General features: G+C 43.4%; 1 protein-coding gene across 1 annotated transcript in view; it reads right to left on the reverse strand.

The window, feature by feature from the left end:
- Positions 1 to 15,135: 15,135 nt before the first annotated feature.
- Positions 15,136 to 24,008, reverse strand: part of ctnna1 (catenin (cadherin-associated protein), alpha 1) — a 151,331-nt gene continuing 142,458 nt past the window's right edge. Inside the window, exons 17-18 of the mRNA XM_072674303.1 lie at positions 21,822 to 21,956; positions 15,136 to 18,025 (exon numbers count right to left, since the gene is read on the reverse strand). Coding sequence (XP_072530404.1) covers positions 17,735 to 18,025; positions 21,822 to 21,956 — 426 coding nt within the window. The 3' untranslated portion in view covers positions 15,136 to 17,734. The remainder of the gene's footprint in view (positions 18,026 to 21,821; positions 21,957 to 24,008) is intronic.

Consider the following 24,008-nt stretch of genomic DNA (forward strand, 5'->3'; position numbering starts at 1 on the left):
GTACAGCTGTAAAAGGCCGGACCTCCACACCACCCCGTTATAGAACATTACCTCAGATGGAGGGACGGCCGATAGCTATGGTTATTGCTGCTATTGGGGAATGACTCCATCTGGACATGGTCTGGGCCCTTGTCACCTGAACCTAGATTAAGTCTCACTCTCTTTCTCTCGCTCTTTCTCTCTCTCTCTCCCCTGCACACACTCACACACACACACTGCGCAGTTTGTTCAGCAAACGGACGTATTAATGTTTAATGAACACTGAGAGTTATAAAGCAGGAAATACCGCTTTACTTTCAGAGCTGTAGGTATTGAATTAAGGTTCTGTGCACGTACCGGCACACTCTCACTCACTCACACTCTCTCTCTCCAACACACACACACAAGCAATGACTTCTGTCTTCTCAGAAGTCGAAATCCTGATCCTCAGATTTATGGGTTTAGGCGCAGCATCCAATGCAGTGTTCTCACGGTAAACGGACTGCTCCGACAGGCCTGATTTTAACTGTGTGCTGCCGCAGAGAACAGCCATGCACTTTTCTCTCGCTGGTCGGTTCCGTTCCGCAGCGGAACAGATCGCGTACAGTATGTTTTGGCGGCACTGATATCACCAAATGAAGACGAGAAACAACCCACACAGACACCGGCTCAGCCATCCTGACATAACGAAATGTTTGTTTTTGCACAGAAATGTATCGGTAAGAACATTTCAATAGCTAATGCTGTGGTCTCTGGCTGGCTTAATTTAATGCCACAGTGCTCCCAGCGCCGGTACAGTAGCTGCGCGTAGGTGGAGAGGAAAAGCGTTCTCTAAAAATCTGTTTCAGTGCGTGTTTGCTTGTGACTCAGCTGTGCCTTTGGCAGCACCCTACCGAAACCTAGCATTTCCCAAAAGGATGCGCAAGACGCAGCCTTCAAAAAACTCAAAGCCAGCCATTTCAACAGAACTCTAAACAAGCGCTCTGTAGGGAATCTAACAGCAACACTTAGCAAAAACTGAGTGATGAGGAATAATGAATGCCAGCTAACAAGGAAGAGCTAGCATCAGTGTTAGCAAATGGACGCATGGTAACTGGTTCATTGTTAGCATATCATAGCATATCATATTCCCTTACTGAGCCCTTTTTTATTTATTTATTTGTTTGTCATTCATGCAAGTATACCTAACCAGCCAATCATGTGGCAGCATTGCTGTGCACACAATCAAGCAGCTTCAGGGAATTTTCACATTAACCATTAGAATTGACATTTTAAAAAAAAGGTGGGTGTGGCATAACTGTTGGTGTCAGAAGCATTGGTTCGAGCATTTCTAGAAATAAAGTCTTTGGTGAAAGTTCTACTCACCTTCGTCTCGACCAATCACCAGCTTCCACCTCTCCTTAAAAGACCTCTACTTACATCTTTATTTATCTTGCTGCTTTCAGATGCTGACGTTTCATCTTTTCCCTTTTTCCTCCTTGTCACCACTAGTTTGGTCCCTGCCCGGATGCCCAGGGGGTTGGCTCTGCCCCTACCTTCCATGCATGGCAGGATCTGCAAGGGTCCAGATGTTACAAGACCGCGTCGAAAGCAAAGCCTACGCCAAAGACTTTACCCCACAATTACTGTTGATTAAAGCTTTTCCTCTGGTAGAACTGTTGATCTCCTGAGATGTTCAGCACAACAGCATAAGAGGCAGTTTTCAGACTGAAAGTCTGAGATCTTGTTGATGAGAGAGGTCAACAGAAAAAGATCAGACAGGCTGTCAGAGCTGACAGAAAGGCTACAGTAACTCAGATAAGCACTCACCAACTGTGGTGAGCAGAAACGCTACAGCTGAAGACCACCTCAGGTTCCACTTTTGTCAGCCAAGAACAGAAAGCTGAGGCTGCAGTGGGCTCAGGCTTACCACAACTTAAGAGTTGAAGACTGATGAAATGTAGCCTGGTCTGATGAATCTGGATTTTCACAGATGGCAAGGTCAGAATACGGCACCAACAGCATGAGTTTGTGGGCCCTACCAGCCTTGTGTCGACAGTCCCGGCTGGTTTAGTACAGTAGTCCTAATTAAATCAGATGAACAGTTGTAGGTCTGTTCTCAAACTGTTCTGATACTTATTCACTTGTAGCGTAAGGGCACTTTTCCTTGCTTTCATTAAAGAGCATTTCTATACATTTACATGTATTTTTTTAAAGATACCTTAATGTTTGTGATATAGCAGTGGTATTTCTTTTATATCCTTTGCATGTAATGACATCAACTGTGAAGTATCTACTCCGGTGCTGAAAAGGGAAAAAAAAAAAAAAAAAACAACAACCTAAAGGTTAGAATAAGGTGTGTAGGTAAGACTGAAAGTGTGCTAAGTGTGCAGTTCAGGTGCCTGAATGGGACGGGGCTGAGTGTGTTACATCATAGATAACAAGGGTGAGATCAGAGAGCAAAGCCTCTCCAGTGGTGCCCGGTCCTCGTCCTTGTGACCCCCAGGACCTGCATAGTTTGTGTTCTGCTTGTTCCATCTGTCGGTCCGGCTCATGAAGGGCTTACTAAGCCCATAAAATGATTAGCTGATGAGATTAATCTGGTGTGTTTGATTAGCGAAAACACGCTTTTTTTCGCCCACAGCGAAAAAAGGGGCGTGGGGTCGCCAAGATTAGGATTAGAAACTGCTGGTGTAGTTGGCAGAAACTTTGTCCAAATGGCAGTTAGCATTTACCGCAAATCATGTCTCCACGCTACGCCCACAAGTGCGCTCTTTTGTGGCTACTGTTGTGAGGTTGGACAACCCCTTTCAGATCACTTGCCAAAATCCCATCCAACCTGATGAGAAACAGTAGCACAGAGCTCACATTTTTTAAAACACACAGTACTAGTCAAAAGTTTGGACACACCTGGTTAAATGTGTGCTGATCATCATCTTTAAAAACATCTGATCCAGATGCTAAGGTGACCTTATTTTTAGTTTTTAAAAAGAGGACACTGGGGACACATGGCTGTCCACTGTAGTTAGGATGTCCTGGCTGGGAAAGGTTCCAAGTAGGCCAACATTGTAGGACTGTGGAAGTGAAGGTGGAAATACCTGTCAAATCATGTATGTACAGTTAATGTTAATGAACTTTCATCTAGTGAGACCAATAAACAGTCTTAATATTTATGACCACATCATCTCCTTTCAGTTCTATATACAACTCAGGCCTACTTGAACCCCTCATGAGCTGCACTACGCTGGCATTTAGTTCAATCCCTTCTTCCCTCTAGCAGTGAAATGTTCCCTGTGCCACTGGCTGCAACACAAGTGTGACACACCCCAGTTCGTAACAGTTGGAGAGGTGTTCTTTTCATGAAATGAGCTTTTTTTAAAGTTATCAGGCTGGTTTATTTGTCTTTACACACTAACTTGAAGCCCCCGGGAACACATTTTAATATGTTGAAGTGAAGTGTTCAGGTACAAGCCAAAAATCACCAAAACACACACCTCAGACCTCTCTGAGAACGGTCTGGGCGGGGTCTTAATATTTGAATGAACTGACAGCCTTCCATCACTGACCAACAAAATCTGTTTTGCCCTTATGTAGATCCCTGGCTGGGGCAGCAGCTGCCCTGCATGCCCTGCTGTCCCTTTTGTCCAGCACCCATCTTTGCCTCTCTACTTTGGCAGCTGGATGCACTGTGCCAGTAGGGCCAGGTACGGGTGGATCTCCTTGGCTATGGCGCTGCATCAGGACCTCCCGTCCATCCCGGCACCCAGCTGCTAAATTCCATGGAGAAGAGCAGAGGCACCACATTCCAAAATGGACATGAAGGATGACGGAGCATGCTGGGTAACCGCTCTTCCAGCTGCATGAGTGTTAGCTCACCAGTTTAGCATTAGCCTTAGCTTTAGCTCGAGCCTTTTGCTCAGACTTGAAGAAAGGACAGAGCCATGTTAGCTTTGTGATTGGTCAGGGGTATACTGATGTAAACCTGACCCAATTTTTGGGACCGCTCGTTCTATATCGAGAGGAGAGCAACACTGGTGAAATACAGCATTTACAGACTCAGCATTTATCCAGGAAGATATTCATAAGACATACTTCGCATATTTACACTGAGGGCCCTGAGGAGCCAGAAAACTCAAAGGTACCCATAGCCAATGCTTGTTAAAAAAGGTCTAAATGGAAATAATGGGGGGCGGGGGTGCAAAGTCTGTTATATCGCTTGGAAAAGTAACTTAGTAAAGTACAGATTGTCCAATACAACGCTTACATACAATAATAAAGTACAATCACGTATGCAAAAGAACATTTATGTAGGCGGCGTCTGCACAGGTCACTTACAGTCTCCAAATCAGCTCCGTCTATTGATCGTAATAATTCGCCAAACAAGGCAGTCTACGTCGGAACGAACAGAAAGTACAGGAACAATGTCTGGCAGTAAATGCTATCAGCCTGCCTCATGACTAACCCACTGGTTCTGCTTTAACAAAAGAAAACTCCCACCTTTAGACGTTCAAAGAAAGAGACGTTATGAAGCAAAACCACGAAACAAAATCTCTCCAATATCCATAACCAGTCTATTCATAACTTGGGAATTCAAGTGTGCAGCCCGGAATTGAAATGCGCCGCCAATCTTTTCATACCCTGCTGAACATTAATACTTCTCTGACATTTTCCTTTTCAGACGCATCAAGACCACAAATTATTGCTCACAGCTAAGGAGGAAGCCTGGAGAATAGTCCGCGTCAGGAAGGGGCTCTTTTTCCGGATTGATCGCATTTCAACCAATCATGACGTTCTGATCGGAGAGGCGATTGGACCGATGACAGGCGGCCCACTGGGAGGTCGGGGTGAGGTAACACTGCCAGAGCTCCACTTAAGCACTTTTTTTTGAGAGAAAAGAGCCTGTGGCGCTGTCCTTGGTTTGAAAAGGCAGAAGAGGGAGGTCCAAAGAGATTTGATAAGTAGCCCCTGAAACATTCAGGACAAGTCAAGGAACACATTCCAGCAAGAAGACCCAAGCCTGTAAAGCCAGTTTCTGTCTTTCCATGGTAAAATAGTGTAGCTCTCACAGCTACAGTGCTTCACCATGCTAAATCAGGCACTTTCCATTAAAGTAGACTTTCTGCAAACGTAACAACAATAACATTCATCCTGAAACATTGGGAAATAAACATGCAAAGAACATTTAGGCAGTACTGGAACAACCTTTCTTCAGCTTGTTTAGACAATGTTCTTGTGAGCTCCCTGTGACACTGACTGCAACACAAGCCCAAAGCAGGGTCTGTCCCTAACAGCTGGAGAGGTGTTCTTTTTAATGAAATTCTGAACCTGTTTCTCCAAACATTCCAAAAGTATCTTCTGATCAGGGACACTGCCAGGGATTTTGGGCTCCATGAAAAGATATTATTGGGCGCCACAACTCTGCCAAGTTCTGCCAGAATACTCAATTAATACATTTTTAGGGCCCCTGTCAGTCACAGGCCCATAGAATTGTCCTACCTTTCCCCCCTCACATGACGCCCCGACGTCTGATGCTGGATTTTGTGTTTGTGAGTACCATGGAAAAGGTTTTCCTCTTCTATGAAGGTCATATTTGTTCAGGTATCACTGCACAGTAGAACAGTGCACCTCCACTGCTGATCTTTTGCAGTAAAACAGAAGTTTGTTTTTCCCAGTTCTTCAAGTAGTTTTTTTCTATTAATGTCTGTGCATTTCTAAAACCAACAGAGAGGTAAATAAAACTGAAAATGCTTTAACAAATAAACTAGACATTTTCTTTTGTTTAGTGGTGGTCATAACCGTGAGCAGACCATTTTACTCTGAAATGAATTAGGTTGGATTTTTAAAAATACAAAAACTGCAAACACATAAGAACTGATCCAGTTGCACCAGTTGTATAGAAGTTTAAACGTGGTGTATGTGGTTTCTGACATTTCTTTTAGGAAAGACCCAACTGACCAGCTGAAGGAGCTGCTGGAACAACAAGTCCGATCCACACCAGCTCCACCTCGCAACTTACAGGACCTAAAAGGTCTCGTAGACCCCTTTCAGAGGTGTTGTAGAGGTCATACTTCAGCAGGTTGCATATTAGGCGGGTGGTCATAATGGTTTGGCTCTTGGTGTATATGTTGGCTGTTGATCATGCCACTATTATGCTTTGCCATTCTAATATCATAAAGGTTGGTTCAAGCAAATAACCCAATCACAATGCCAGATTACCTTCTGAGGACATTTTTGACAAATCAGGGTATCACAGGGTATCACATAACAACTTTTGTGAGGTTTCACAGTGCAGGAATATGGTCACGGTTTGGTATCCTCTCCACATTGCACGGCCACACTTATATAATTTTGCATTAGATGTTTCACACTGTGGCACTTCTGAACACCTAAAAGCCCAGATGACGTCGTTAGGGTTGTACTAATATGTTTGAACAGATGTGGAGGACACTACAGCAAACGAGCCCCCACCTCACAGCGAGAAGGGTCCACACTCAGCGAGAAATCGCTCATCAGCAAAGCGCCTTTTCTGTCAGATGACAACTCAAGAGTAATGCACAGCGTTATCAGAAAGTCAGGTCCCATTAGTAGTAGGCCGACAGGTTTAATACAGACATCCGGATGTTTTCATCTGAGAATCTTTACCGTATTCGGACGGACACTTCTCTGCTTTTACTCCATTAAGAGTACCGTGTTTCATGTGTTCACTCCTATACTATTTGAATCTCCTTCTGGTGTCTGTAATGGAGCACTGATTTGAAGCAGATGAACAACTCGCAGTGAGAGCTAGCCTGGCTGCTTTACAGCCTTCACACAGTGGGGTTAGTTTAATAGTCAAGTCAAGTCAGATTTATTTGTATAGCTTTTTACAACTGTTGTCGTCACAAAGCAGCTTTACATAAATAGTAATTAATAAAAGACAGAGACAAAAAAGAAATAACGTAAGACATGATGGATCAAAAGACCCCCAGTGAGCAAGCCAACGGCGACAGTGGCAAGGAAAAACTCCCTCAGAGCTGGAGGAAGAAACCTTGGGAGGAACCAAGACTCACAAGGGGGACCTGACCCGTCCCGACCCATCCTCCTCTGGTCTGAACTATTTAAACATTAATGATAAAAATGACCAAATCAGATACAACAGATAGTTAATAGTGGTGATATTAATAGTGGCAGATAGTTACGAGTCCATTTAGGTTTTAACATGGTCATTATAGGCTGCTTCAACCTAAGTGTGTGAAGGAGCGATATCGCAGGTCCTTCCTTCCTGCTGCCGTCAGACTCCACAACCAGCACTGTTCCCAGCGGACCACACACACACACACACACTTAACTACACACACATGTTCATGGAACAGAGATCCTCAATGCAAAAATAGTATGTGCAATATCCCCCCACACACACACGTGCAATTAAGAGTCATTTGCAATAACCTGTAAATAATATTGTTCTTGCTTTTTAAATTCTTATTTATATTGTGTATATAGTGCAAATTATTTATCTACATTTTTGTAACTGAGTGTCTTGCTATCCATTTCTGCTGTGACACTGTGAATTTCCCCACTGCAGGACTAACAAAGGATTATCTTATCTTATCTTAAACAGGTAGCAGTGGTAGGCGGGTGAGCCACTGGTGTGGTATGGGTGGTGGTGGGTGGGGGGCCTGCTGGTTGGACCGGTAGGTGGCAGCTGGTTTGACGCAGGTAGAGGGGACCTCAGCGGGCAGTCTTCCAGCGGGTTGGGCTGGGTGGCCATTTACTCGGAGAAGGTAAAAAGAGAGAGAGTTAGTTCTGATACACTGTCACAACTAAGCCTCCGATGACAGAAGTCCATATACATTCACTCAACACTTTACTAATGCTGGGTAAAGCCTCAACTCTTAATGGCAATGGATTCCACAAGACTCTAGTCCATGGTGACGTAACTGCATCTAACGATTCAAGATCTGGTGACTGGGAAGACCACTGAAGACCACTGAATTCATTCTCATGATCATTTACATTTATGGCATTTAGCAGATGCTCTTATCCAGAGCGACTTACAAGGTTACTCGTATTACAGAGACGGGGCAGTGTAGTGAGTCTGGCCCAAGGACTCTTATTGGTGTAGACAAAGAGACTAAGAACGAAATGCTCCCCCACAGTCGAGTACAAAGCCTTCTTCCCTGGACAGTAGAGACAGTTCCTCCAACAAAAGCAGGACAGACTCTTAAACGCTACAGAACGGTGATGGTTAGCTTGGAACCTGAATTCTGTTGGCACTTGTGTCCATATTTATAGAACTATAGCCAGCTTTAAGGGAGAACATACAGAGGAGAGCAAATCTGAGCAGTGACTCATCAGAATTGGGCTGACTGTAATACGCTGTGCTAAATTATTAACGACTCTGTATTGCCACCAAAAGTATTCCCCAAAAAGCAAGAAAGAAAGAGAAATACAATTCGTCCCATAACTAATTCATAGTAGGCTCTTCTCCCTCGATGCTCCGCAAATGTGCAGAACACCTTCCAAAACCCTTCTACTTATTACACTGCAGTAGGACTTGAGTGACTGCTACCTTGCCAGCTCTCTTCCACTGTTCAAGGAGCAAAGCTGAAGTGTAAAGAGGAAAAGAGAAGCAGCCTGTCTCGACGGTGAACCCACACCCACTTTATTCAGTTATTCTCCCCGCAGACCAATTTTCCATCTCTGGGCTGCAATGTCCAGAGAGAAAGGTCAGCACCAGGACGGCTGAGTAACTTGTCAAGCAGGAAAGGAGAGAGAACATCACTCCGAAAGTGGAAAAAGCTCATGTCGAGATGAGTGTGTGGTTATGTAGTCGGGCAGGTTCAACATTTTGACACTCGATAACTCTGCTCAGCAAGGTGAAGCGGATGCTAACAACGCTCAGTGACCACAAAAAACACGCCTGCACTTTAAATGTAAATGCCAGCTTTTAAAGGGGAATCCTGCAGACTTCCCCAATTTTCTGCCTAGTTAAAAAGAGTTGCATCAGAAGTTTACGTACACTCAACATTTGCCCCCCCCCCACACACACATACACTGACATACACGATGGTTAGGATGCTGTGGCTGGGGGTCTTCAAAAAAGTGCACAGATCTGTCACTGTACTTTCATACAGCAAAATGTGTCCTCTGCATTTGACCCACTTGTGGAAGTGAACACACACACACACTTGTGAATTAGAGGCAGTGAGCACACACACACACACACACCCCAGAGCGGTGGGCAGCCAACTCCAACTCCACCAGGGCCCGACAGTGGCAGCTTGCCGAGCCCAGGTATCGAACCCACAACCTTGTCATCAATAACCCGGAGTTCTAACTGCTGAGCCACCACTGCACATAAGTATGCCTAAGTTGTAGGACTGTGGCAGTGTGTACTTTTGAGAGTAGGAGGGGGTTAAATCTTTAAAATCCTGCACGTTTGCTACTGAACATTATTACATGCACATTTACTCATTCACCAAAACTAATACACAGCCATGTCCATCCACTGCTGCGTTCTCTTCACTGGCTTCCTGTAGCTGCTGCCCACATCAGATTCAAAACCCTGACCCTGGCCTACAAAGCCAAGAACGGACCAGCCCCTCCGTACTTGATGGCAATGGTCAAAAGCCAGTCAGTACCAAGAGCCCTTTGAGCTTCAAGTACAGCTCGGCTTGACCCGCCATCCCTCAAAATCCGAGGAAGACAAGCGTCCAGGCTTTTTTCTGTCCTGCACTAAAGTGGTGGAGCGAACTTCCCCTGGGTGTCTGAACGGCCGAGTCACTGTCTTCAAACCCAGAATGAAGACCCACCTCTTTAGAGAGTACTTGGGTGAATAGCAGAGTACTATGGTCGCCTTATTGACTTGTGCTTAGTAGTGTCTAAACTTAGAGGTATCTTTGAATTATTAGTCTATTCTAACTAGCTGAGGTTTTTCTTGGGTAAATAGTGAAGCACTTTTGTAAGTTGCTCTGGAGAAGAGCGTCTGCTAAATGCCTTCAGTGTAAAGTCTGTTATGGTCAATTTGGCTCATTTTGTTTCAACTCACAAGTAAAATAATACAAAAGCAAGTATTGCTTTAAACCCTCTGCTACTCCTGTACATTGTACTTGCATCTAGACCACGTAGACCACTGGTGGTGAGAAGGAGGGACTTCGGCATGTTTGACCAATGGCTGCATGTAGATGACAGTCATGGCCTAATGGTTGGAGAAGAAGTAGGCTGGAGATCGGAAGGTCACTGGTGGAGTCCGCTTGGCAGATAAGAATTGGGGGTAGGGGGATTGTCTCCTCCCTCAATCCTAAACCACAACTGCTCTCCGGGTGTTGGAGTTGGCTGACCACTGCTCTGGGTATGTGTGTGCTCACTGCCATGGATGGGTCAAATGCAGAGGACATGTACGACATTTCCCTGTACATTGTTTTTGCATCTAGACCATGTAGACCACCGAGGTTGAGAAGGAGGGATATCAGCAGTTGGACCAATGGCTGCATGTGGATGACAGTCGTGGCCTAATGGTTGGAGAAGTGTTCTTGAGAATGTTTGAATCCTACCGGCAGGTAAGAACTGGGGGTGGGGGGAGTGAAGGCTGTCTCCTCCCTCAATCCACAATGGGATCAATGGGAGATGTAGCTGCAGTTGTGGTGAGAGGGCAGGACATACGGACCAGTGTTTTTGGGGTCATATGCGTTGTACAATCTAGTAAAGTTTACTGTATCAGATTGATTATGAATGATTCCAGGTTTGGATGGTAAATAAAATAAAAGGCTATAATTGTATTGTAGTCATGGTGACCCCTGGTTTCATTCAGCACCACTGTACAATGTAGCATTTCACACCGCTCTCCACTCTGAGGGACAGTTTTTATCTCAATGGTTGGATTATTCAGAAATAAAACTGCTGAAAGAGGAGAATTCGACCCACTTCTGGATTCAGCTATTCCACCACAGGACTCTCTAAAAGTGGAAAAAATCCCTTTTGGATTTTTGGAAATCCTTTTTGGATTCCCTGCACTAGAACTCACCAAATGAATATTTAACCAAGTCCCAGACAGTCCAAAACCGAAAGTCTGGCTTCTGTAAAGCTCATATCAATGTAGTCTAATTCAGTTTGACCTTTACTTTCCAAAACGACACGCGGATGATGTACAGCCTTTATGCTCGAAGTGCAGTTTCACACAGAAAAGCCTCCACCTGAGCAAAGTCATTCTGTTCTTAAATTACAGCTCAGTATAAGAGCGTGATTGAGCTTTCTGACCTCACGCAGAGTTTCGACAGCATGCAGGACATTTAAAAGTGTATTAAAAGGGACTTTAAATGTCAGTTCAGAAATACAATACAATCAGTGGCAAAGATCACGGCAACCTGGATGTGGGTCGAGTTTGTAAAAGGCTCAGACTGGATCTGTGTGTGAAACACCATCAGCATTTCACTCAGAGTTTACAGCCCGAGTTATCCTACAGACAGACGCTTATTAGATATTGGAATAACTCAATTTAGATCATTCAACAAGTTTTATTATTTATTTATATACTTACTTTATTTATTTTTATTCAGTTTAATTAATTTGGCTTTTTAAAAAGTTTTCAATTAAATAATAATACATCACATTTATGCAAGCTTAGTTTAATTAACTGTTGATTTAATTTTATTTATTACACATTTTATTTGTTTTTATTGGATATTTCTTTGGATTGGATTCATTTGTTTGTTTTTTATGTATTTAAACAAAGCACTTTTACTTCTCTTTGTGTTTAAAATGTGCTGTAGAAGTAAAGCTCCCTCAGAGTGATCAGTACATTCTCATCATATTAATATCACTACAATCTGTAAATATTAACATTAATATTATAATAATAATATATTATTAAAAATAAATATTGTTTTTTTTGTTTTGTTACTATAATCAGTGGGAGATTGTACGGTTAGTGTAATGCAGTTATAACACCACCACTCTGCTGCGTTCTCTTCACTGGCTTCCTGGCCTACAAAGAACAACCAAGAACGGACCAGCCCCTCCGCACTTGATGGCAATGGTCAAAAGCTGATCTGCCCCTTTGAGCTTGGAGTATGGCTCGGCTTGACCTGCTATCCCTCAAGATCCACGGAGGACAAGCGTCCAGGCTTTTTTTCAGTCCTGGCACCAAAGTGGTGGAACGAGCTTCCCCTGGGTGTCAGAACAGCAGAGTCAAACGCAGACTGAAGACCCTTCTCTTCCGAGTATTAGAACTAACTAAGGCTATTTTCTGAGTAAACAGTAAAGTCACTCGTGTTGGCAAGTGATTTCTATGGTACCTCATGTGGTTGTTTAGGAGTTACTTCTAATGCTGGTGTATTTCAATGATCAAACTTTTACTTCAGTCTAACCTCTTTCTGTGCTCTCAGTTACCACAGACAATAACCTGCGCTACTCTGCTGCTCTAACACAAGCCCTTGGGCAGGTGCCTGAGCCAGAGCCCATTGGCTGCTATTTTTTTTGCAAAGTGCATTTTGACAGAGTTAGAAGCCAACGATTTCCCTTTGCTCGATGAAGCCCCCGCCCCTCCAGCACACCACACACAGCGCCCGTATGGGCCTCCAGGCCTGGATGGCAGACAGTTGGCCATGCGCCGCCCTCCTGCCTTACAGTCTGGAACGATTTCACTCCTACTGTTCAGTAGTTACACTCTAGAGGAGGCCCGGTTCTCAATTTCACATTCAGATCTGAGGGACGGCTCAAACGACATAACTCAGGACAGCGGTCTGCGTGATATTTCCCATCGCCATGGTTACGCTGTGGTCATGTGTAACGAGTTCTGAATGTCATTACCGTAAAAATGAAGAGGCAAAGAAATTTATTTGAATTATTCAAATCTAGGAGCAGAAAAAAGGATGAGACCAAAAGATCTATTGCATTCTATTAGCACTTCATCAGCGCTGAGAACCACTGCCACACTTCACTGCGTGTCCAAAAGTATCCAGACACCACTTCTAATTGGTGAATTCAGATGCTTTAAGGTGCAGCCGCAGCTGCAACAGGTGTTCGATTACTCTCACACTGTTGAGGCTATAGATGCACCAATTTCAGCTCCATAAAGAACCGATTGTTTGTGAGGAGCCCTTAAAGCTAAACCTTGAGTCTAGATTCCCATCCTGGATTTTGTCCTTGCTGAAAGAGAACAGTTAGTGTAACTGTGACGGGCCATGCTGCTAAGCCTACATTAGGACTTTATTAATGAGAATAAAGGTTTCTATAGTGTGTATTAGCATTAGCCTTCACTCAGTTCTGAATGTGCTCTTCAGTGCTGCTCTAAAATGATTTTATAGTGTTTAATGTCTTATAATCCAGTCTAGCTCTCCTCCCCGTCCAATCAGCTCCCAGCTCCTTTAAAACACTGCATTCAGCTCTCTTCCTCTGTGTGTGTAGTGGTGGTACACACTCTGGCTTGATCTGTTGTTGTTGGTCTACTGCTGTGTAATAACTGGTTTATAGAGGGTGAATGTGCTGTGATTTGGGTTTCTATAGTGTGTGTGTATCAGCATTAGCCTCCACTCTGTTCTGAACGGGCTCTTCAGTGCTGGTTTAGAAACAGAGAAAAGTGAGCGGTTCTCCTGCCAGTAAAAGCAGTAAGTTGAGTGAGTTTTTCAGTGAGAGTTTTATAAAGGTTCAGATATTATGGTCTGTTTGTATGTTCCACTGTTAAACAGCTCCACACTGCAGACTCTAAACTCTTATTTACGTTTGAGAACGTCCGCACTGCAGCTGAATGGGAATAACGTCTGTTAATGGCGCCTCGACACCAGATGACGCTCTGAACACCATGTGCGAAACAAGAAACTGAGAACTGGAATGGGATTAAAATATGCTTGGAAACATCACTTGGAAAATGTATGACGTTCTAAACATAGAGAGGGGATTTTTTTTTTTTTTTTTTTTTTTTTTTTACTGAAAATTAGACCTAAACAAGCCCCTGCTGTGAAGTACAGGACACTGATTATCTGGCACCAGCGGCACCTGAAATTTGTGAAAACTGCCTCAGTCGCTTTGCATGTTAATAAAAACAGCCAAAAGCTGATGCATTTTTTGTCTGCATTTTTTCTATCGATAATCACCGGATCCTCTGAATTACAAGGTCATTAAAAAGTCGAGGACCCAACTGGCTTATTGGTCTTTAGCACTGCCACTATGGCCTATGGGTCGCAAGCTCAAATCCTGAGCCTTGGCCGTGCTCTCTCCTCTAATCACTCTTAGGGTTAGCTGGCACAGGCGTCTGCTGGTTTATAGAGGGTGAATGTGCTGTGAAAGCAGGAAAGGTAGTCAAGCATAAGAACACGAAACATTAATAAGAACCAGACTGTGAGGGCTAGACGGCGGTCAGAGCCTCTCACAAACATCAGGCAGGTGTTGTGAAGCCCATGCCTCAACGAGTCAGAGCTGTTTGGTGGCACAAGGGGGGCTGAATCAATATTAGCTTTAAATGTTATGGCCGATTGGTCATGCGGGCACAAATGTCATGTGGCAACAGGTCAGTTAAGCACATTTCAGAATAGACTTCTGGAAGAATGAGCTGCAGTAATTTGCATATTGACAAGCCTGTTCTGTTTGGGGGCACAAAGCGGCCTTATGGGAAGAACGCTGGAGTACATGAGCATCAGTGAGACAGAAAGCCATTACTTTAAATTAACAAAGCTACGGCAGGGTCATCAGGAGGACTGACCATTTCCTCAGCGCTACACTCTTAAGAATGAAAGTGCATCAAAAGGTCCTTTAGGTGATACCATAAAAAACACAATCTTTTCAGACTCCACAAAGATGCTCCAGGTTGGTGATCAGTTGTTTAAAGACTGGTCAGGTGTGCTGCTGGTTGTTTAGAATGAGAACCTGAGATTGGACACCCATGCACCAAGGAGGTATACCCCAGTCCTTGGTGGATCACTTGTACACTACACTGGATTTAACCCATTGGCAGATTTCTTTGTCATCCATGTTCAATGAAACCACTTTCTGTACCCAGTTTGGTTTAAACCAATTTGTGAACCTTCTGTCCAAGCTCTTTAATCAATGCCCAATTAATAACATTTCTATAAGTTTGAAAGGTGTTTCCATCCTGTGCCTTGTCTGTAGTTTTTCCCCTTTGAGTGTCAACAGCAGTCAATCCCAAATAATCCAAACAGAATGGATGAATGATGCTTCAGTGTGAAAGTGAAAGAGGAAACATGGATTTGTCTGATTTATTGTTTTACATAAAGGCAGTACATATGAAAAATATTATGCAGCTCCAAATTTCTATCCAATTTTGATCACGGCAAAGCAAAACACTCGTACAGGTCTCATAGAAATCACAGGGAAAAACCCACAGCCAAAAGATGCCGATAATTACAAAGAAAGGCCACTTAAACCCGATCCTCTTGGAAAGCTTAAACGTGCAGGAGCATGTGATTTAAGTAGGATGCAAGCAAATGTCTACACAAACAATCCTTCAGCCATCTGTCACTATACCTCAGCCGCAGCGCTCCACTATTGTGTATAAACGCAGAAACGGCGTCTCCGCTGAGACCCGGTTGGAAGTGGCAGTCTGCTACTTCAAAAGAATTACGAACATGCATGGCTGGAGCAGCGCTGAGATGCAACACTTTACCACCCACTGCTCCCACTAATGTAAAAACCCTTTCCCCAGTTGACCAGTTTAAACTCTACGCAATTCCACTTCGGGTCATGTGTGCTGAGCGAGAAATCGGACCATTGCCTCACACTTCCCACCGAAAGAAAAAAAGTTAGAGGCTTGATATCCTTCCTAAAAATGAGTGGAAAAATAAGTTTAACAAGGTGAGAACAATCGAATACCACAGGTTAAAACCACATGGAGACGTTTCTCTTTTAATCCGCCGATTCAAAAGCTCTACTGAACGCGCTTCCATCGCGGCTGTGTGAAGAATATTGATCGGCAGGGGTGATTTGGGGGGCTCGTCCGGGATTGTTCGGGGTGGAAACGCTCATTTACGGTCAATGGTGCTTGGCGGCTCACAGGGATAAGACTTTTAGACTTGGCTTATGTTCTGCTGTTTAAAGGCACCAATGTTTCCAAGCCTTCGGCAAGCTCTCAGCCAAATAGGGAGGATGCTTATTCATTTAAATCTGCTTCAGCAAGTCAAGGAGGAGTCTGGATTTAAACACTAGCTCTTAATATCCTCATTTCCCTCTTCTGCATCACTACGATGGCCTGCTGCACCTTCCACCCGCGGGGTGTTAGCCTCATTATACGCTCCTTGTCAAACACAAGCGACCAGGTCAAGGAGGAAATCGGAGGAGGATTGCTACACAGAGATGGCTGGCTTTTCGTTTGATCATACTGTAGCAGGAAGAAAAACGATTGCTGTTTAAAATACATGTCTACACTGAAATCCATATGTTCTTAAAGTGAGTCTCTTTAGTGTTAAGCAATGGAAATTATTAAAACATTAAACTTATTAGACGCAAAAGATGCACTGACTTTGGTCTCAGGAGTAAAACCAGAAAGGAGTTTCACGTCTACAAGCTGGAATTATTGCATGAGATACAGTAAGGCATTTATGAGTTTGCATAGATTTATAATCTAGACTAGCAAACATCTGGAGGCTGAGTTGAAAAGTATCAAATAAGACCCAAAATGGGAATATAAAAGGAATTCTCAAATTGTATAAAAAGAAAAGCAAAACTAAATAATAAAATTAGAAAATCTTGACAAAAGGAAAAAAAAAAAATGCCCCTAGTCCAGTTGCTTATTTTTTTTTTACCACCTGCCTGAAAGGAAAGACTGGCATACAAAAGATTGAGCACTGCAGAATTCATCCATGTGAATAAATAGAACTAGGAGTATATAAACCTCAGTGAGCTCAGCAAAGCAACTGTGAATATAAAGTGACAGTCTGCTGACTAAGGACTAAGGTGGAGGAATGCTCTCAAACATACAACTCCCAAATCTGACAGCCCGTAAGGATCAATCTCCAGAGTGATCTACAGCAGTGGTTCCAGGGGGACCCATCACCCCGTCTTGTTTCATAGTTTTCCCTGCTTTAACGAAGCCGCTTTGGCTCATGGAGGGTGAGCCGTCAGCTGAAGGGTTCAAGAACATACTCAAGTTAAAGCAGGGAAATCACTGAAGGCCAGGGAACACAGACCTCTAATGTTTGGTTGATGTGCCATAATGGCACTCTGTCATTCTGGAAAGCTGACCCAGCTTATACACGCCTAGAACGTTTCCAACCAACCACACGGTTCTAAAACAGTGTGAGTGGGGTCAACTCTCCTGAATGTTGGGAATATTGGTCAATGTTCCAGAACAGTGTTAGTGGTGATCAATGTTGACGCATGATGTAAATTTGGAGGGAGAACGTTTTAGAACCGTGAACAGGCAGAGAACATCTCAGAAAAGGAAGAACGTGGGTCAACATGCCAGAAAGCTCCATCCTCATTCAATATTATGCAATGTTGAGTCCACTCACACGGTTCTAGACTACCGCCCCTTTCACCTATTCTAAAACAGTGCAAGTGGGTTCAACATTTGATCAACAACTGCACGACTCTAAAATGCTGATCTTACACAAACCTGGTTTTAGAAAGCCCCCCCCAATTCCCCCAAAAGAAAACAGCATGTTATTCCCACTGGTGTTAAATTTCTGAACTGATATAAAAGTCAACTGAACAAAACTGTGTTACAAGTCGGTGTTTGTCAAACGTTGGGTCAGTGTGCTCTGGCCTAAACAGTAAGGGGCAGTGGGTCCTCTGGACTGATCTATGGAACAAAGTGGCTGAATGAATGTTGAAGAACAGGGGCTGTTTAAATACTATCCATGGCTTTGAATTCGCTCAGAGCCTGAACAGGGTTGATCTGCTTCTTCTGGGAAGATCTCTTCACTTTGTTGGGCTGGCCGTCATCCTGCTTCTCGCGCTTGACCAGTGGCTTCTTCTCAGGGGCCTTCATCTTCCAGGAGATGGCGGGCATGTTGAGGTTCTGCATGCCTTGAGACTTCTGGTACTTGGTGGAGGCCACGTAGGAAGCCTTGACGGTGGACACCACGGCGTTCATCAAGTTCTTGGCAGCTTGGATAAGAGACATGGCGCTATCCAGCTGGGGAACAGAACGAGCAGACGCTAACGTTAACATTCAACTTTCAAACCAGACTTTTCACAGAACCTTTACAAAACACTGTAGCTGAAGAGTTCTCAAATTTACTCAAGCGTCAGCAAACGTAAACTCAACTAATATGATCAGCAATACATTTGAACATTCTCTGGCACTAACTGAAAAACATCCCTAACCAAGTCTAAATTCAAACCCAACTCCAGTGGGTTCAGAGGGAGTGTGTGGGTTGCTATAAACAAGAAACTGCTAAAATTCCCTTAGGGAAATCCAATGATTGGCATTATTCATTAAGGCAAAACACAGAAAATGATTATTTTTGGTGCCGTCACTCCTTTTTTTTTTTTTTTATCAACTGCATCTACATCATCTTTCTTAAGCTGTAATAACCTCAATAAAACTTAACAGGAACTTGTTTATTTCAGAATGTTAATACGCATCCACTTATCTAACTGCACTTATCAGAAGCTAGCAGCTTTACTGAAGCTCTGCCACAATTAGCACAACCACAGTGTCATACATCATTAAAATGTTTGCGGATTTATAGTTAATTTAGTCCTAAAAATGGTCTAAAAAAAATGACTACACCAACAATCTTTAAGAACATTCCTGTGTCTCGGTTTATTTTATTAGGCGATGACTAACATAACTCTTGTCTGCAGCACAAAATGGGTTTAAAGGCAGCCATAACAGTTCCATTATGAAAGGTAGGTTTGAGCCAGGTACTCAGTTGTCCTCATTTTAGCAGTACTGCTTTTTAGATGTAATTTTTGACAGCCACAGATTCTAACTGCTGAAATGCTGTTTCTTTTGTTAAACATCTAATTGGGGGGATCGATTTTCTCTAATACTGTTGCTACAGTTTGCTGCTGCAGCCTGTGGTTGCGTCCTCATGTTGTGTTTTTGTTTGTTGTGGTGTCTTGACTATATATTTACATATATCTAGAATTATCTATATCTGTAAACCTATAAACCAATTTTCCATTTTTTGTTTTTGACCAACATCATTTAAAACTAACAGCTGTCTGTTATATTGACACACACACACACACACACACACACACACACACACACACACACACACACACACACGCACACACGCACACACACACACACACACACACACACACACACACACAATTAGTGACCTGGTTGGGTTGACTGCACAAAACCCACAGATCTGGGTTCACCCCAACACCTTAAATAGGTCCAAACATGCAATTTCTTTGCATGACAAACAAACCCAAACAAACCATAGCCTTAAATTAAGCACTACTGTATTGCCATGCTGTGACTCAGTGCCTCTCTCAGTCTTTCACAGTCTGTTTAGGCTTCAATTAGCCTCGATTTCAGCTGCACATAGTTTTATAAGCACATCTGGATACAGTACGAATCCACTGCAGGATAGAGGGGAGTGAGTCCAATTCACCATGAAAAGGCATGACCGGCAGCAGCAAATCCGAACTCCTCGTGCCACCATGGTTATTTGACTCACAAGCAAATAATGCCAGATTTGCTGTCCACCCCCCCCTCCCCCAAATAAAGCCTCAGCATAAATTCAGTCTGGTGCTGCTGCAGCAGTCAGGTGGTTGAGGACAGGTACAGTACAGCTTGATCCACCCCACCGTGCATCTCTATTTACCCACTGCAAGAATCTGCTCCTGTGCATTGTTTCAATACAAGCACTGCAATTACCCACAGTGGATAAACACACCGTGAGTGAGACGCAGTCACAGCACACAGCAACTTTGAAACATCTGCGCTGGGCCTAAAACTGTCCCCCGTGCCAAAAAAATACATGCTGAAACATTTAGGCAAAGAAACAGCCTCATTTTAATCTGCTAAAGATTCATCCCAGCCAGCCAGGAGAGGAGGGACAACGGTACGACCAGTGATGGAAGCTGTAATGGTTTTAAAGGTTTCTAAAAGCTTCAGAGCATCACTGATGGAAGGAGAATTGCTCGATTATTGTCTAGACTAGAGTGATATTCACACGTCTGTGTTCAAAACACACACTCCCACACTTTGGGAAAATGCTGAGGGTGAAATCTTGTGCGTTCCAGACCCAGCAAGTTTGAGTTGGATCATTGTTGGGAGGGGGGGCAGTACAGGACAAAGCACCTGAGCTTTCAGCAAGTAAAAATGAAAACTGGAAAGCAATTACATGAAGATTTTCTAATAAACCACACCCAAGGCATTAATGAGGTCAGACACATTATATCCAACCATGCACAGCAATCTGATTAGCGTGAAGAGATTGATCACGTTTGCAATAATGCAGTGCGCCTCCAGTAAGCTTATATTGCATGTTTACATTGCATTATTTATTTTCTACATTGTCTTTGATGTGTATGTAGTGTGTATAACCACCACACACACAGTTACAGTATCTCTCTGCACCGTGTAGGACTAAGTAGGTGATTAACTTTGTGTTTATGGGTAGATATGGTGTGTACTTAATTTTCCTCATTTTCCCTCTCCTATTTAGACTGGTTTAGAAAATCAGACCGCCCTTTTGCTTTCTCACCAAATGTGTGGGGTTTCACCACCATTAATGCAGTGCTTATTTGGCAAAACAGCTGCTAGTAGGGGTAAGTTACATGGCACAAACCTTTAACCTTTTGGAGCGCATGCAGCATCAGAGAGAAAGATAGCACTAGAACTAACCTAACCAGCTCAGATGGGCATTTAGACAGTCTTGACGTTCAGAAATGTAATAGCCTTAACAGAATGAACCCTCCCACTATGACTATTTACAGCTTACAGCTTCATCAATATCAAGAGTCCCGAAGATCATTAAAGAATAATGATGCTTTTGCAATGTTTTAGAGCCTTGGTGAGATGAGCGCTGAGATCATACTCAGACAGCTGATTTTGTCCAAGGCACCAAGTTGGTGCCACCAATTTGGCGGTCAGCCTTGATTAGATGCTTCCTATAACCACCTACCAGTTTCAGACTGACTGGGACTTTTTCCCCACTCCTCTATCCAGAATTCAACTGTGGCAAGAGCTACCTGTAGGTCTCCTCATGACATTTTAGGATTGTTGGAGACTACTTCGCACATCTTGTGGTCTGCTCTTGGACTGAACTTGCTAGGATGGCCAGACCTGGCCAGGTGGGCAGATATTTTAAAGGTTCTCTACTTTAGCAGACAGCGAATCAGCTGATTTTTTCACCTCAGACTCAGAATCTACAACCTTCTTTCTGAAGGCATCAGAGAGCTCTCTGGATCTGGCCATGGTGATCTTCAGAACCAAGTTCTAATCAGCTGCAGCTGATGCGCTGCACCAGATTCTAATTTTAGACATTTTAAGTAGTAATAAATAAGGGGTGCCCTAACCCAACAGTATTTCTATTAATAATTCTATTACATTTTACAAACAACTTCAAGTATCCAAATTCAGTCACTATGTTGTTGCAGCTTTTCTAGTGTTAATGTCAAAGTCAATGAAAAATCGGAGTTACTTCCATGCCAATTTCTGCTATAGATAAGCCAATTATAGTGACTTGATAATTAATTGTATTAATTGGAGTGTTACCTCGACCTTCTATCAAACGTTTATTGTAGTTGTAAAAACTAAATGCACTACAAATCTGCTGTGAGAAGAACATTTTAAAATGCACCAAGCAAAGTACCTCAATTTCTCCTGTTATCAGGTGAAGAATTACAACCATATGGAGAGCAAGAAAGCGAGGATTGATGCAGCTCTCAGAAGGCAATATTTTTAGCACAATCAGTATGTGTGCATTTTCCTCAGTGGAGCGGAGTAGACAGTGACTCACCCCAGACACGACCAGCTCTCCTCCCAGATTCTGCACTTCGGCCTTCACCTTGCTGCAGATGTTGAGCTGATGGCAGTAAAGCGCAATACGCTGTAGGTAGGCCAGCAGGTCCTGCTTACAGGTGGAATCGGGACACTGCGAGAGACGGAGACAGCAAACAAATAATTCAGACATCATAACACATATTACGGACAAACGGACGCATTCCTTGCAGAAAGTAATATTTCAGCAGTGCTGGCCCTGAACCAGAGAGTGGCAGCTTCTGATTTGGTTAATGGCATTCTGATACCTCCACTGGGCCCTTCAGCAAGACACTCAATCTCATATTGCTCCGGGGGGCACGGTCCCTAATGCGTGTGACCCCGGGCAAAACAAGAAGTTCAGCTACACAGTATTGCTGCGGCTGATACTTCATATTACTGGCAATGCTGCTTCTGCTGATCCTGCTGCAACTTTTACTACTAATACTGAAAATGCTAAAATGACTAATACTGACTAATAATGACTCCTACTGACACCTCTATCACTATTAATACTACTGACGCTACTAGCTCAACTTCTATTCCTGCCAATTGTACTACAAATTATATTATAGCTATACTAGTACTACTACTATTCTACTAACACTACAGTCAATTTCACTACAGAAAGTACTTCTAACGATATTCTACCATTACCAACACTTCTGCTAATGCTAATACTATTTGCAATATTATTGGGGCAATTCTTCAGACATTAATGCTAAAACTGTATTAAAATAATTCTACTACTACAAACACTACTGGCAATGCTACCACTCACTAATCACTAATAGTACCAATACAGACTCTACTGCTCATGATACCACTAGTGATCATTCTACTACTACCAATGCTACTGCAAATGTTGTTAGTATCAATAATTCTACTACAATGCTACTGTTCATGCTGCTGGCAGTAAAACTCCTGCCAAATCTACCATAAAGCCATTATCACTGATAATACTGCCACTGCTAATTTTACTACTTCAACTGCTGCGGCTACTATAGTAGCAAACGACTCAAACTCAACCATATAAATATACAGAAAAAAGCAAAGCCAATAAAACTAAAGAACCTGCAGGAGAGAGCAGGGGAAGCAGGCTGTTTTCACAGGGAGGAACATCATAAAACCAGATAAGCATCTGGACAAGAAAACCCAAAGCCCTCAAGTCAAACACCATGTGTTTGTTAGATCAGATCTCCGTACTGGTGTGTAAATAGGTTTCATGCTCGCAGCCATAACATAAAAAAACAAACCCCACAAACAAAAACAAAAAGCCATTCTCAGAGCAGTGAGTGCCAATGCAAAGCCTCGAGACTATGCGACTTAAAGCTGCCCGTTTGTTCAGAAGACGTCCGGCTGTTGCCTGTGAGTCATCTGTCTGAATGCATCATCACTTCCTCATTCTGAGCAGGTCAGCCATTGTTCCACACGCTCTAAGTTCATTACACAAAAGCCTCTTCTATACCGAGGGACAACAGACTCCCAGCATTGTCTGGGTCTGACCTTTCTGCAACGTGACTGCTTTTCCCTGATGGTCAATGAGGTCCACCCAGGTGCATTAGAATGCTCCTTCTACTGCAATCTGAGAGGTTTGTTCAGTTAGAAATATGCATAGTAAACAGTTCACTTTATCCCAACTTCAACTTTTATAAGAGACGTCATCACTGAACTTAGATGGGATGAACATCCAAACGAAACAAATCTAACCTGAAACAGCAAACAGTCGCACTGATGTGAGCGGACCGTTCTTCCCGTGTGGCAGCAGACCAAGTATAATTAGATGCTTTTAAGGGGGCTCCGAGTGGTCCAGCAGACTACGGTGCTGCCACTATGAACAGAGGTCATGCTGCCTGCCATCAGCAGCCGCAGCCTTGGAGAAAACAATTGGGACGAGAGTGCCAAGTGGTGAATCAGAGCTGGGTACCTGGAGCAGCCTTTTGTTGGTTGCTCAGTAACGTTGCATCGTGGCAGTCTGAAAACCTCCCAGTGTCAGCAGCATTACATGTGATAAGGGGGAGTGGGTTGGGTAATTGGCCATCTAAAATTGGGAAGGGAAGTTAGGTAGTTTACCTAACTTAACCCCCCCCCCCAAAAAAAAACAAACAAACAAACAAAACAAACAAAAAAAAACACCAACAAATCTCAAACCCTAGTCTGCCACAGG

Source organism: Salminus brasiliensis, chromosome 2 (assembly GCF_030463535.1).
Source record: "Salminus brasiliensis chromosome 2, fSalBra1.hap2, whole genome shotgun sequence".
Classification (NCBI taxonomy): Eukaryota; Metazoa; Chordata; class Actinopteri; order Characiformes; family Bryconidae; genus Salminus; species Salminus brasiliensis.